Genomic DNA, 14,789 nt, shown 5'->3' on the forward strand with positions numbered 1-14,789 from the left:
TGATTTAGAACAACCCCCAAAGGCAATCCTATCACAGGGGCTTCTCGGCAGGATTTGTTCAGAGACGGCTTGCCACTATCTTTCTTTGAAGCTGAGAGAATGTCACTTGCCAAAGACCATCCCCATGAGTTTCCATAGCTGAGCTGGGATTTCAGTCCGGGTCTTCTAGAATCCAACACACAAACTACTACACCACTCTGGCTCTTGTGTTGGACTACAATTCCTCTAATTTCCCAAGCAACTAGTCCCATAATTTACTATTCTTTTTTAAAGACACAGCAGATGCCAAGATGAGTCACTTTTCTATCTATCCACCCCGCCATTGACTAATGACTTACAGTCATGCTTCTATATTCATCTTCAAACATATCCAGAAAAATTTCTTCTCCCTTTAAAGAAAACAAGAGGTTTGATGATTTCCCCCTCCTCCACCAACATCCTTAAACCAGTCAAGTATTCAACCTCCCACTAAAAAGGGGGGCCTTAAACCCATCTCATATTGCACTCTTCCACATTCTTTGAGTGAAGCTTTTGACCAAACTAGGGGTGAAGCAGCTGGGACAGGCGTCAATTTATTTGAGTTTATCTAGCAACAGGCAATTAGCCTCTCCAGGCAAACATTTAAGGGCATGATATCTGTATCTCTAACTTGAATTTAAAAAACACAAAAATAGGCCTTTGGCCCGTTGGCAGGAAAGCAAACGATCTGACTACTTGCCTAGTTCGACTACTAGGATATTTCCCTGGCCCTTCCTGTTTTCTAGGCCTCAAAACAGGGGAGCAAAAGGTCAAATTCATGCACAAGGCAGTTCCAGGTCATGGCATCTCATCCCAGAGGGGCTCTAGCTGTGCTCAGCTAAGAAATGTCTTCAGGAGAAAGTTAAACTCTGGAAGGACTGGCCACAAGACGCAAGCCTCTCCAAGGAAAGTCTTTTCTTTTGACAAGGATGGCATCCTCTTTGTGGACTAGGCAGATGTGAGTCAACCGTACGCTTGCATTTATGGTCGCTGCAGAATTGGAATTCCTTTCTTCACAGTAACCAAGGCCAACTCAGCTCCAGAAACACTGCCACACCCTACTTTCAAGCAAGTTTCTCTATGTTGGGAGAGAGCTAACATTAAACAGTGATCTTATGCTATGCTAAACCATGCAGGATGGGGATCAAGGAGTTTCATAATTGTGAAGGCCTTCTCCCTTGTCAAGAGATACCCAAATGCCCAGAGTTGAACTCTAATGATCTTTCCAGGGATGTTGTATGGCTACCATGGATATTCTTCCAAAAGAGTATTAAAGTCCCCACTAGTTCCCTCTGTATTCTCTTCCACTAGGAAGACTGAGAAATGTGAAACAGGACAATACCTTATAAAAACGTCGCACCAAGTGAACGCTTTCTTCTCTTGCACCCTAGACAAAAAAAGAAAAGTCTCAGTTCTCATTCAAGGCACTAATCCACAGAAGGGAGTTTGTTGTTCTCTAGAGGTAATAAAGACCTCCAAGGGGGCAAGGGGTGGCATGTGAATCTGCTGTGGTCAAAACAACATGGAATTTTGTGGCACCCTGAAGATGAAAAAGTTTTTTTTATTGGAACTAAATAGTCTGTAACCTATGAAAGATTGTGCTTCCACAAAACCAGTTAGGCTTTAAGGTGAAACAAGGCTCCAAGACGCAGCTTTCAGTAAGAGTCAAACCAGCAGAAAGGTAACAAGAGAAAGATAACAGGTTAGAGATTTTAAAAAGAAACCCAAAGACTCACTTCCAGACAGGCAAGGTGGACATCTTTTATAATGCTCCCATGTTTAGTCATCACCAGCTGCTTGAGGAGGATGCAGCTCAGGTCCAAGGTGGCCAAACGAATTTTGCCATCTGGAAAAGGTGAAAAGGCGGAGGAGAGTTAGGATAAAGATTGGTGCATTGCTGCAGTTCTGTGGGGTTGGACAATATTGCAACTTAAAGGGCCGCAGGCAGAACACATCAGTTCCAATCAAGTTGGAGGATCTTGGCATTCTGTCAAGTTTAAGGACTAACAGGAAAATACTATTTTCCTGTGAATGCTAGAACACCAGAGAGAAACTGGAAAAGCCATTGTTTATATCTGTTTTCTGCAGAAGTGCCAAAGGGTATCCGACTCAGAGCCACAATATAAACACTTCCAGCTTCAAAATGGGAAAAAATATGGAAGGCTTTCTGTTGCCAGGAAGAAGTTTGTGGGTTATGAAAACACTCTCCAAGGCTGGATGTAGTCCATGTGCCAAACCTTGCTCACCCCTGGATGAGGCTGATAAGTTTCCAAGCAGTTGGCAAAGGCAGCACCACATACAGAGTGTTACAGTTATCCAAACTGGATGCAACAAATGCATGGGTCACTGTGGCTATATGCAACTAGGAATACCACGCAGGCATGTGGAATGGCATGGCAAAGGAGGACCATGCTGCTCCCAAACATTTTTCTTTCTTTCTTAGTTTAAGAGACTAATATTCTGTCTTTCTGGCTGACTGTGGAAGAAGGGCCAGACGCTTCCAGACTCAGAGTGGAAATGCAGTTTAGTAGCAAACCAGGAACCTTTGGGGTTTTATTTAGGAGACTTTGGGGCCATAATAAAGTTGCTTTGGGTCACTTTGGAGGTATGCTGTTTAAATGACGCCTGCATCTCAAGAGGCCAGAAGCTGCGCCAAAGCAGTGCTCCTCGTTAGGACTGGAGCATGGCTTTGGTATGGCCCCTGGCCTCTTAGGACACATGCATCATTTAAACAGCATACCTCCAAAGTGACCCAAAACAGCTTTCTTTTGGCCTGTCTGTACAGGCCCTTTCTTAGCATTTGCCATGAAATACCAGACCTCGTTTCTTTCTCCAAAATATCATGTTGTTGTTTTTTTGTCTCAAGCAATTGCCAGCAGTGCCTTGGTTCTCTGCTTTTGCCCATACGTTTTACGATTATTGGTTTATTACAGCATCAGCCTTTGGCTTTCCTCTTTATGCTTTTATTGCCATCAACTGCTTTGAGGTCATGCCTCCTAAGAAAAGCTACAGTATTCTGCCCTCAAATAAAAACAAGCTCTTAAGAGTGAAGCTCCTTTCAGCTCATAAAAGGCATCTCTTTCAACCAGAAAGTGGGCTGAGTCTGGCCCACATGGCAGGCCATCCTACATGATTTTTAGCCAAGAATCACTGGGCATCACAACTGGAACCAATTTTTAGGTGTGCCCTTGTAGCTTTGACAGCATTTTGGGGCAGGATGGTGGTGGTTTAATGCAAATCCAATTGTTATTTGTTGTTGTTTTTCCCCATATGATTTTCTTTATATGAAAGAAATGGCAATGGACAGGGGAAGTGAATTTTCTTTTTACTAACCTGTTTGCATGGTTCTTATAGCTATTGGGTGGGTAGGGGGAGATGGGTCACACTTTTATTTAGCTAGATTTGGGGAATTGAATTGTCAGTCAGGGATAGACTGGGAGGAATTAGTTGTTAGGGGCCCAGTTCTCCCACTGGTTGAATGTTGGGCCCCATTAGCGAAAGGGCTGGAAGGCTTCTCTGCTGCAGACCACCTGCCCCACCATTTACCAGAAATAAAGCTTATGTTATACTAGTAATTTCTGTCCATGTTCAGCAATGAAGGAAGTGTTATGAGTACTGAAACGATCGTCTGTTTCAGTTCCAGCCTTCTCCCCCACTTACACCTTCATTTTATCCAGTGCATCCATTTCAGTCCTTCCTAGACAACTGTCACTTCCTACCTGGCTGGGCAGCATAGTTCATGATCCGGATGAGCCTCTCCGTAAGGACGTGATTGTAAGAGTTCTTCTCTTCTGCTCCCTGGGCTGAGAGCTGGATCCTTTCCAGTGTGACTGGCTCGATTCCTGCGAAGAAAGGAGAAGCCTTTACTGAAACTTCATGCTGGCTTGGCAGGCTATGGTTCTGAGGAATCTTGAATTAAAAAAACAAGGGTTGGGTGGGAGGTAGCCTCATTTGAGAAAGTACATGCTTTGTTCCACAATTGCCCACCCAGCTTTGCTTCTTACAAAGACACCAGTGCCATGCATCCTTCTCTACCTCTGCCAGATGTCTGGAGACATGGAAGCTTCTGCATGTGCCTTCATGTCGCCTGCTGACTTAGGGAGACCCCATTAATTTCATAGGGTTTACTTTGGCAAAGAATACTCTGAGTGCTCTTTGCCAGTTCCTTCCTCTGAAATATAGCTGACAGCTTCTGTTAGCCACTGGCAGTCTCCCATCTACTTACTAACCAGGGCTGATCCTGCTTAGCTTCCAAAGGTCTGATGGGATCTGGGACTTTAGGGTATTTAGGCCACTAATTTTCTTTTACACATTTTGTTAAAGAGAAAAGGGACAACATCTGACAATGCAGGCAGAAGAGATGGGGAAGGAGGAGCAGAAATATATAGCACAGTTAGAAGCTTCTATGTAAAAGGATTGCGGTTAGAAAGCAAATTCCAAGATTCGAGAAGGTTGAAGACCAGTGCAGTAACACTACATGCACCTATGTATCTTGTGTAAGAAAGAAGATAAGTGGAATTACTGGCTTGTTTGATCATACGAGTAATTTAAAGCCATATTCCTGTAACACAGTGAGGCAATTTCTCAGAAGCCACTTGTTCCAAATACCATCTTCATTCAACAATGCATACCCTACTAGGGGCCTTTTGTAATATTTAAGGACTGTGCGCGAAAGTGCATTGCCCTAATTCTGTCCAGCCAAAGAAACCTTTCTATAATGGAAGTAAGACAGCCTGCTCGAGTGTCATCTCATACCAAACATGAACTCCGGTGGTGAAAGCAATTCCAGGAAAACCATTTCTGGTCTCTGCTTCACAAATTAGGGCTGCTTGTTCCAGGCTTAAGAATGCTTTTGAAAATTGCTTGGAGCACAGTCTGTCCTGAGCAAAACAAGCTAGTCACAGCCATGATGCAACATCGATGGTGGATACATGGTTTATGGGATAGGATCACACCCCTCATTATATTTGTAAAATATTCTATGTTTTGCCTATAGCCAAATGGCTGTGGGATTTTGCAAATAATGTACAAAGGAAAAGCAACAACAGATTATGCCATAGGTTCCTAGGAACTTTCAATCCCATTCAGAGGTTGGGCTCCAAGGCCACCTGCCACTCATCCCAAAGCTCAAAGTTTAGCAATTGTGCAGCTGAAGACAGGTGAGATAAAGCTATGTATGTCTTTCCAGACTCTGAAGCTTCGCACAGGCAAGTTTTCCAAAGGACCAGAGGTCAAAGGAAAAATGAAGATGTGCTTTCAAAACAGAGCATCTATTATACCCAGAGGGTGATGGTCAAAGCAGCTTCAACCCTTGAGTTTAGTTGTTATGCTCCAGAGGAATTCCCTCTGCTAGAACATGGTTGGGCCTCTGTAGTCCTTTGGATTCTTCTGGGAGGGAAAGAGCAAACCTTTCATTCGCATGTGGTTCTGTGGGAAGCAATGGCCAGTCGGCTGATTTTAACCACTTAAACATCTGTCTTAGGACTGGCAGTGTTTTAGCAGCACAAAATGATGGAAGAGCTTAACCACCAGCCTTCTTTCTTCTTCTGAAACATTATTCCTTTTGTCTGCTTATTTTCCCTGTCACCATTTCAACCGTCAAAGCTGCCATCCTTGTGCAAACAAGCGAGCCAGAGGAAGAGGATCGGGAGAGCATTAATTTCAGGAACTGACAGGAGAGAGGCAGGTCAATAGATCAAGGATTTTATGGCGAAGCAGCAGCTCCACAAAAGGTAGATTATTTTATTATCCAGCCACATTGGTTCTCATTTGAAAGCTGACACTCACATGGAAGCATTTGCAAAAAAAGCTCTGTCCATTTCTTTTTAAACCCACGTTTTATTTGCCATTATTTCAAGTGACACCCTGAGTAGTTGTTTTAGCAGAATTTTGCCCTCGAGAGCCTGGAGCAGGATTCATCAGAATGACAAAATGAATTGTCTTCTGCCACTGCTTAGTCCCCCCACTCATATCTTTCAGCGGGTCCATTTTGCCACCAACTAGAATTATTGCAGAGGAGTCACATCTGCTCTGATTTCCTGGAAACCATCCATTAACAAACGGCCGGGCTTATATCACACGCTGGGTGCCCTCTGCAAGGAGAAACCCACGTCATTCAAAAAACCTTCATTCACAAAGCGATCAAAACAATGGATGGCAGGAAATGGCAACTAAAATTCAGGGGTCCTGGTCAGGGAGGGGAGATGGGCCTGAGACATCTCTGCCCGACATCCGGAGAGGACGGCCTCCGTGGGTCTCAGCAGGTCCTCTTGGGGTTTTTACTGGTTCTGCCAGCAAAGAAGCTGAAATAGGACAGTAAGAGCTGTACTTCACAATATGTTTATATGTTTGATCCCTGTCCCTTTATAAAATACCCTAAAGGCACTACAGCTTATCTGATGCTGGAAGCCGAGTCAGCCCTGGTTCGTACTTGGATGGGAGACTACAGTACCAACAAATCCCAGGTGCTGGAGGTTCTATTTCAAAAGAAGGAACTGGCAAAATCGCCTTTGAAGAGGATTCCTTGCCTAAGAAAACCCTATGGAATTTGCAGGGTCATCATAAACCCATAGGCAGTTTGAAGGTGCACACACACAGACGCACTCCATCAATCCTCTCTTCACTCCTCTCTCTTATTCACTCATGCACACATATGAGGACCACCTTTTGATCGTTCTCTCACACCTCCCCACAGGCCCAGGTCCAAGTTTCCCACAGCAGCCCAGACTCCTTTTGAATCAAAGGAAATCCTGTGTGTAACCTGGAGCTGGAACCACAGCAGGCCGCTCAACCAAAAGTAACCAATTTGCAGCTTGCTAACTGTTTATATAAGATGGATTTATACAGCGTTGTGTTCAAGGCCATAAAGTTTTTCCATTCAGGAGAGAAGCCAACTCACAAAAGCCAGGACCTTGGCGATGCCTTCCAAAGGGCTGAGCCTTACCTTTATTGTGGGACATGGCATACAGGAGGCACAACACAAACAGTGCGTAGTAGTCGAACTCTGCACACTCCAGGGCGTGATAGACCATATCAAGAAAAGGCCTGGAAGAAATAGAAGTTGTAGTAAATTCATTCATCATTATCTTACCATTTCTTGTGCACCTTCAAGTAGTTTTCGACTTATGGTGACCCTATCTTGGGGTTTTCTTGGCCAGATTTGTTCAGAGGAAGTTTGCACTGCCTTCCCGAGGCTGAGACAGTGTGACTTGCCCAAGATCACTTTGTGAGTTTGCATGGCTGAGCTGGGAATTGAACTGTGGCCTCCAGAGGCATAGTCCAATGCTGAAACAACTACGCTGGCTCTCACATCGTACCATTAATGATTACCCATGATTAATACACAGCCTCCGCCGTGCAAAGTGGTTTACAACAGGACAGGCCCCTTTTGCAATGTAAGGAAGAGACCTTCTCCAAGGGGCCAAACCTTCACTAAAAAGGAAGCTGAAAAGAGGTCTGTCACTAAGATTACCCCTTTGAGGAGGCCTTGCTGAGAAACACTTGATGGCTTAAATTCAAAAGGCAGCACACTTCGGACTGGAATGCGTGCCAGGCATTGGCCCAGTGTGCATTTTGTAACAGGAGAGTGTTATACTGTTTTAAATTCCAGCTTGCTGAGAACAAGGAACCATGCTGGTGCTGACCGCTATGCTTTTTCCACTTGGCTCCTCTCACCAGCGCGAGCAGCTGAGCAAAACAAGGACTTTCTATTTGTAATGTGCTTCACATGGAATCTGAGCTAGGAACTCTGGCTTGCTCCACTCCTAACAAGACAGAGCTTGCTCATGGCTTGGTTTTCAGTTCTTGCCTGTATGTCATTCACGGTAAACCAGAATTCAAAATGATCTTGGCTTATCTGTGACATACAGATGTGGCCACAGTGCAATTGAGGCTACAGATTACAAGCCGCTCTGTTTGCTGCCACTACAAACAGGGCCAGTGTGGTGTTGTGGTTTGAGCGCGGAACTAGGAATCTGGGAGACTAGGGTCCGAATCCCTGCTTGGCCATGGAAATGTGCTGGATAACCCTGTCAGGTCATTCTCTCTCAGCCTCAGAAGGCGGCAATGACAAATCTCCCAGGAACAAATCATTTCAAGAAGACCCATGATAGGTTCGCCATAAGTCAGTAATGACTTTAAGGCACATAACAACAATGAATTCATCAAGGCATCATTGTGTTGTTTTTATGGCATTTTATGAAGCATCTTTAACTTGTTACTTTAGAAAGCTTACATTTTAAGTATTTGTAATTTATCAATTTAATGGTGGGTTTTTATGGAGCAGCCCTGAAACCCTATGAGGAAGGGTGGGGTACTAATAGAGTAAATAATGAAATAATACACTCAACAAAACAGCAATATCATTATAATTATCACTATTCTGTTGGAGCAAATGGGGGCCTCCTTGGATGTGCAGAAGAAGCCTTGCCTAAGGCAAGCCAATACAGGCAGGGTGACTAGTTTCTACACATCCCTTTAACGTCCTTGAATTTAAACACAGAGGTTCTACTGTTATGTTACAGTATGTCCTAAAAGAGATCATGATTACAACAGCAGAGCAACTGAAGGAAGCAGAAGAATCCATAAGATTTGGAAGAAAATGGCTCTGGACTGTTAAAGGGGGGAAACTGCTGCTATTTGGGAAGCTGAGAAAGCCCACAACTTGCTCTGTGAGAGCAGAGAAACATCCAGTCCTGCCCTTTGTTTAGTTACCTGGAGAAAAGAAAACCACTGAGATGGAAGCAAGTGTTTGCAAGTGTATACAGAGCAGAGGGAGAAAGCATTGGAAGAATGAAAGAAATTACAGGAGAAGCTTTGTTCAGGCAAATCTGTCCCCATACCTGTTCCAGTTGGACATTTCCGTAGAACCTGCGCTCTTTTCTTCATCCGTTATGTTTTGCTCTGTTACAGAAATCAACTTGCATCGCTCCATGATCACCATCTCAATTTCTGGGAAGGGAGGGAGAATGACAAGGCACATGTTTAGAGAAAGATGTATTTGCTAGACAAAGTACAAGTCGGCAGGTGCTATAGATGGAGGGGTCACCAGCAGCTGTGGGCTGTTATTTTGGAACTCTGGCCAAGACTGTGTGGCTAGGAAGGCCTTAATCTCTCCCAGCTTGTTCTCAAGCAAAAGTGTACATTTGGCATCACTTGAAACAGGTTTATCAGGATCTTGGAAGAATTGAGGTTTGTTTTTTAAACTCAAGTCTTGGAGCTTAACACATAGTCCACAGAAAGAGATCTCTTGTGCCCTCGTGACTCTTAAAAGACTGATATTCCAGTACAGGAATGATAATCTTTTCCCTATCTGTGATGCAAGACTTAACAACACTTGCAACATTCAAAAGAGTGATATATTGATGCACCCTACAAATGGATTTATATTCAGATATTTGGTCTGCTTTATAGATCTGTTTCAATAATGATTTTTCTATTTTTAAATCTTCTTATTCCTTCTGGCTATGATGCTAGAGCATCGCAATATGTAACTGAGAAATTTAAGTGTTTTTACTCTGTGTAAAATTCTGATTGTTTAAAAAAAAGGTTGTGGGGTAGGACTGCAGGATCTCCCATCCAGCATGGCTACTGAAGCAACTCTATTGAATCTTGGGTTTTATATTTAACACACATTCATGGAGCACATGGATTCTGGTAAAAATAGGAGGTGTGGGAGGTTAGTAGGCCATGAAAGATTAAAACTGGCCCACATGACAGAGGAATTCTCAAGAAGTCTGGCACACTGTGAGAAAGCCAGCATGCCTCTGCAGCGTGACTGATCACTTTTGCTGGGTTAAATCTGCTTTCCTCACTCTGACGCCCTCCAGATGTTTTGGACTGAGATTCCCATTGGACCCAGTCAGCCTAACACCTCTGGTCAAGAACTGGGAGAGCTGCAGTTGCAAACATCTTGTTTAGGAGACTCTGGGTTAAAGAAACCATGGCTCTTTTGTCAGTAGTTTGTTCACTGTTGCACGTGAACTGAAAACTCGTGGCTTGCCTCACTCAGATAAGCCAGAAACACGCAACTGTTCACAAATGAATGAGAGGAAGCGGCAGTGCCAGGACTAGACCAGACTGTTACAGGTCTCCACGGATTGGCAAAAGCTTACCTTCACTCTCTCCGCTCGGCTTGATGCCTTTTGAAGGACCGTCAACGCCCTCTGGAGCATCTTCCGCTCCCCTCTCTTCCTCCTCATCCTCTCCAACATTTTTGTAATTGGGTCTCTTCTGCAGCCTCTTCTTCCCTTTGTGCTTATTAATCTCCAGAGACCTCTCCAAAGTCTCTGTAGGCTTGATGAAGCATCGGATGCCTGTCTTGACCTAAAACATCAAGCACACTCCATTAGGGCAGAAGCATGATGGCTCCAGGTGTTTCAAAACACAGCATTTTGGACAAGTCCCTTGTCACAGGGCTACAGGAGGACTGGCTGGAGTAGAATGCCACTCCTTCCCAAGTCAAGCATCACTACATTGTTTATTACAGATGTGCTGTGCAACCTGGCATTAGATCTCTGTGCTTCTCCAACCCACCTTTGCCATTCTCCCAATGCTAATACTGTTTAAAAAACTTCCATCTAGACAGAGGACAAGGAAAAAAGGGAAGGTCTAGACAAGTATAAAAAGAGGCTTCTTTGTCAAAGGCTTTGTTAAATGACATATGCCTGTACTTGGATGATGCCTTCTACACACACACACACACACACACACACACACTTGGATTGGTACATCCAGCTGGAAAAATCAAGCAGAGCCAAGTTATCACCTCTGAAGAGAGAGAAAGTAGGCTAAGCCCTTGCAGAAAAGCTGCAGGGCCAGAACCACATCCGATTTGAGCAGGAAGAGAGTGGAAACCATTCTCACAGGAAGCAACCTAAGTGAAGAATATGACTTCTGGCTCATGTCATGCGGTGGGTGCTGTGAAGACTGGTGACTCGCTGACCCCAGGCAACTGTTAGAAAACAAGACCACCTCACTGTGCTACCTCTCTCTCTCCCCCTCCCTCCCTGTTCTGGAAAAGGAAGCACGCCTCTCAAGGTTTTAGAAATGTCTCATTGGAAGAGGAGGGCACACTCCTCCAGACAGCTCAAGAGCTGCAAGCAAAACCAGAGACCCATTCCCCTGCTCAGAAAAAGAAGGACATGCCATGGGGGCTAGACCACCAAAGCCAGTCCTCATCTTACTGGAACATACTGGGACACAGGTTCTTCTTTTGCCATCAAGACAACTTCAACTTATGACGACCTGTGGATAAGAGACCTTCTTGAGCCCCAGTCATCCGCTGCCTTGCTCAGGTCTTGCAAACTCAAGACAACACTTGTGGCTTCCTTGATGGAATATATCAACAAACAATGTGGTCTCCCTTCTTTTCCTACCTCCTTCCACTTTGTCGAGCATTATTGTCTTCCTCAATGAGTCACATTGTCTCATGATATATCCGAACTGCAACAGCCCCATTTTAGTCATCTTTGCTTCTGGTGAGAGTTCAAAATCCTCAAGCGCCCACTCATTGTGTTCTTCGGTGCTCTACTGCTATTCAGATTGGTTCCCCCCCATCACCTGATAGCCTACTGTTTCTTATAATAGAAGAGGTGTGGGTTGGAAATCTGGATTCTTTTTTGCAGACTAATACTACTAGCCTGCACTAACAATGACCTATTGCCCCTTGGAAATGGTTTTGTTGTGGTCATGTGCCTTCAAGCTGACTCTGATTTATGCAACCCAGATCCTATGGTTTTCTTAGGAAGATTTGTTCAGTGGAGGTTTGCCACTGAAAGAGTGCAACTTGCTCAAGTTTACCCAAGTGGGTGCTCATGACCAAGCAGGGATTTGAACCCTGGTCTCCGGAGTCCTAGTCCAATGCTATGTTGTTGTTGTTGTTGTTTTAAAAAAATATGTTGAGTCCCATTATTGGGAAAAAGCAAGATAGAAATGAATAAAACTAATTAAAAATGAATATCAATTGATAAAGTGAAGTGAGCACGAACATTTCTAAAAAGTGCTAAGTGCTGCTGAACTGTGCTGTACTCAGTGTCCTACTTTATGCCTTTTCTCTCACCCAGAGGGTTTCCACTCGTGGTCCTGCTGCGCAAAGCCTTTTCTCTCTCACTTCATAAAGGCTGTAAACTCTCACCGCTGCCCTACTTAGAAAATGCTGCTCAAGGCACATACTCATCGCCATTCCTGGCTGCGATGTGGACCAGCTGTTATCTTTTAAAAAAATCTCTGCTAATAGGAAGTGGAGGCTCAGAACTAGCACTAGACTTAAAAAGAGGTTAAAACCATTTAAAATGACAACATTTTCCCCAGTACACACACACACACACACACTCAAGAAATTCTGCAGAACAGCTTCAGTGGAAGTAAAACTGCTGCACCAGAAAGGAAAAAAAAGAAAAGGCCGCAAACTCCTGACCACAGTTTTCCTAGTAACAAAACCCACTTAAAGAAAAATGGGTGAGACGTGGCATGAGACGGAGCACAATGAAGACAAGATCGTTTTTGTGTGTAAGAGGCCTTTTTTATCTCTTGGCTTGCATGCAAGATCAGGTCGAGAGAGAACAGAGATCAAGATGAAGTATAACAAAGGCCCTGACAATGATACCATGCGCTAAAGGCAAAGCGGCTCCATCACAGGCCCCGATCCTTGCTGAACACGCAGACACACTCGCACGGTTGCCTCAACAAAGGCCTGCAAAACGTGAGGAGTTGACATAATGGCACACAAACGTTCCTTGGGCTTACCGAGCTTTTCTGGATGTCCTGCTCCGCTTTTGAAAAAAAGACAGACAGGTCTCCGTTCAGAATCACTTCAGCCAACGAATTCACTAGAGGCTGGTAATGGATAATTAGGAACACCTGCAAAGAAGGGGCAGCGAAGCAGAGGAAAGAGAGTTACAGTGGAACCTGCAAAGCCAGCCATGTCCTTTGAGGATCCAAGGCTGGTGGAGATGGAGCCTAACTTCCCTCTCCTTCCTGCTGCATCCCTCGCTGGTTCCAGAAAGAGCCTCAGACATCAAGAGCAGGTTTTTTAGGGGGAACAATGGGGCTGCACCATATATTAACCCACTTATTTATATAACCGTTATAAACCACCCCACAAAGCCTTCCTTGAGGAAAGACTCTGATTTCTCTGAGAGCATGACTAACTTTCCTGAGAGCACAATATACAATTGGCCCTTCTTATCCACGGATTCTTTTATCCTCAGATTCAAGCATCCTCGGCTTGGAAATATTCCAAAAAGTATAAATTCTAAATAGCAAACCTTGATTTTCCATTTTATAAAAGGGAGACCATTTTGTTCTACCATTATATTTAATGGGACTTGAGTGTTCATGGATTTTGTTATCCACGGAGGATCCTGGAACCAAACCCCAGCAGATAAGAAGGTTCTACTGTATTGCCTTAAAACCTCAGAGACAAAGAAAAGTCTAGGTGGTTTGTGTATCTACTTGGTGCACTGCTTGAGTTTCTGAGCCCAAAGTTCAAATCCTCGCTCCACCAGGGAAACCCATTCAGTGAACTTAGGAAGAACCTTAGAGGAAGGCCATAGTGAGTCTCCTTGGAGTAAATCTTGCCAATCTACAACAGGTTGACTTTAGGGTTGCGATAAATCAGAGATGCCCTGAAGGCACATCACAACTACAACAACCTTTAAAAATGCCAGAAGCCTTCTCCCTTCCCTCACCTTTTCTTCCTCTCAGCCCCAATTGTCCCCCCCCCCCCCCAATACAGAATAACACAGCTTTCTCTTTCTGAGTTGTACCATAGATTTCTTCTGGCTTTTTAAAAGCCTTCCTAAACCACCTTCCTTTCCCCAAATCTTCTCTCTCCGTTTGCCGCTGGCCAAACCACCTCCACAAACCCTTTGTTCTAAAACTATACCGTGCCTCTCCCAGCCTCTGGGGCTCCTCATTGAAAGAGGATGAGCCAACCAGCAAGCAATGGCCTTGTCCTCCAGGTGAGCCATGGGCAACTAGATCCCATTTGCAGAAGTGACTTGTACAAGATGGCTGCTGCGCTTTTGTTTACTGGCGCGTTTCTTTGATGTGGTTTATAGCTGGGCTAATTTTATGATTTAATTACCGGCTGCTTTGAGCTCCCTCCTGGGAGAAACACAAGATATCAATCAAACAAACTGATTAAGCACCTTGGTTATCTTTCCTGAGAATCAGTTGTTGAGGCTGATGCCTCGCTGTTACTATTTTTAACACTTATCTGGCACCAGTATAATTTACTGGTTCCATATAAATGCTAGAAACATTAACGTTGACAATCAATCTCACCCACTGATTCCCGAGAAAGATTATTAAAATTCTCAAACACATGAATGGCTGGCTAGAGATTTCTAAGACTTACTTGCGACAAGAGATACAGAGAAACTTGGAAGCTTATTTTCGGACGTTCCTCAGCCTAAGGAGCAAAGAACAAGACAAAAGATGAAAGTGAGGTGGTTGTTTTTTTAAATTACCAACTAATTTAATTTTCCACCGGAGTCTTAAAAAGTAGCCCCAAGCTGCAGTGATAAAACTGGTGGAAAAGGTTCTTCTGTATTTCCATTGGTCTAAGACAGCAGCATAAAAGACTCGCCGAGACAAGTTTTGCCTAAAACCAGACTGGACAACTATGACCTTCCAGAGGCTTTCTGGCCTAAAGCCCCAGTAGGCCTAGCCAGCATAGCAAAGGATGATGGATGGTGTAGTCCAGTAATATCCAGAGAGAGATGCAGCTGTCCGGATCTAAAGACATTAAGGGAATAGTAGTAGGCACC

The 14,789-nt window shown here is 44.2% G+C and overlaps 1 protein-coding gene across 7 annotated transcripts in view; it reads right to left on the minus strand.

Moving 5' to 3' along the window:
* CLEC16A (C-type lectin domain containing 16A) overlaps positions 1-14,789 on the minus strand; it is a 57,827-nt gene that overhangs the window by 35,187 nt on the left and 7,851 nt on the right. For all 7 annotated transcript variants that reach the window (XR_006100486.1, XM_042437407.1, XM_042437408.1 and 4 more), the window contains 9 exons: positions 14,378-14,431; positions 12,763-12,876; positions 10,131-10,341; positions 8,859-8,967; positions 6,962-7,062; positions 3,738-3,860; positions 1,755-1,864; positions 1,361-1,405; positions 339-389 (listed from right to left, as the gene is read on the minus strand). Coding sequence is in view for 6 of the 7 variants with exons in the window: in XM_042437407.1 (XP_042293341.1) it covers positions 339-389; positions 1,361-1,405; positions 1,755-1,864; positions 3,738-3,860; positions 6,962-7,062; positions 8,859-8,967; positions 10,131-10,341; positions 12,763-12,876; positions 14,378-14,431 (918 nt within the window). In the remaining variant the exon portion in view is untranslated. The remainder of the gene's footprint in view (positions 1-338; positions 390-1,360; positions 1,406-1,754; positions 1,865-3,737; positions 3,861-6,961; positions 7,063-8,858; positions 8,968-10,130; positions 10,342-12,762; positions 12,877-14,377; positions 14,432-14,789) is intronic.

This window comes from Sceloporus undulatus, chromosome 8 (genome assembly GCF_019175285.1).
Source record: "Sceloporus undulatus isolate JIND9_A2432 ecotype Alabama chromosome 8, SceUnd_v1.1, whole genome shotgun sequence".
In the NCBI taxonomy this organism is placed as follows: domain Eukaryota; kingdom Metazoa; phylum Chordata; class Lepidosauria; order Squamata; family Phrynosomatidae; genus Sceloporus; species Sceloporus undulatus.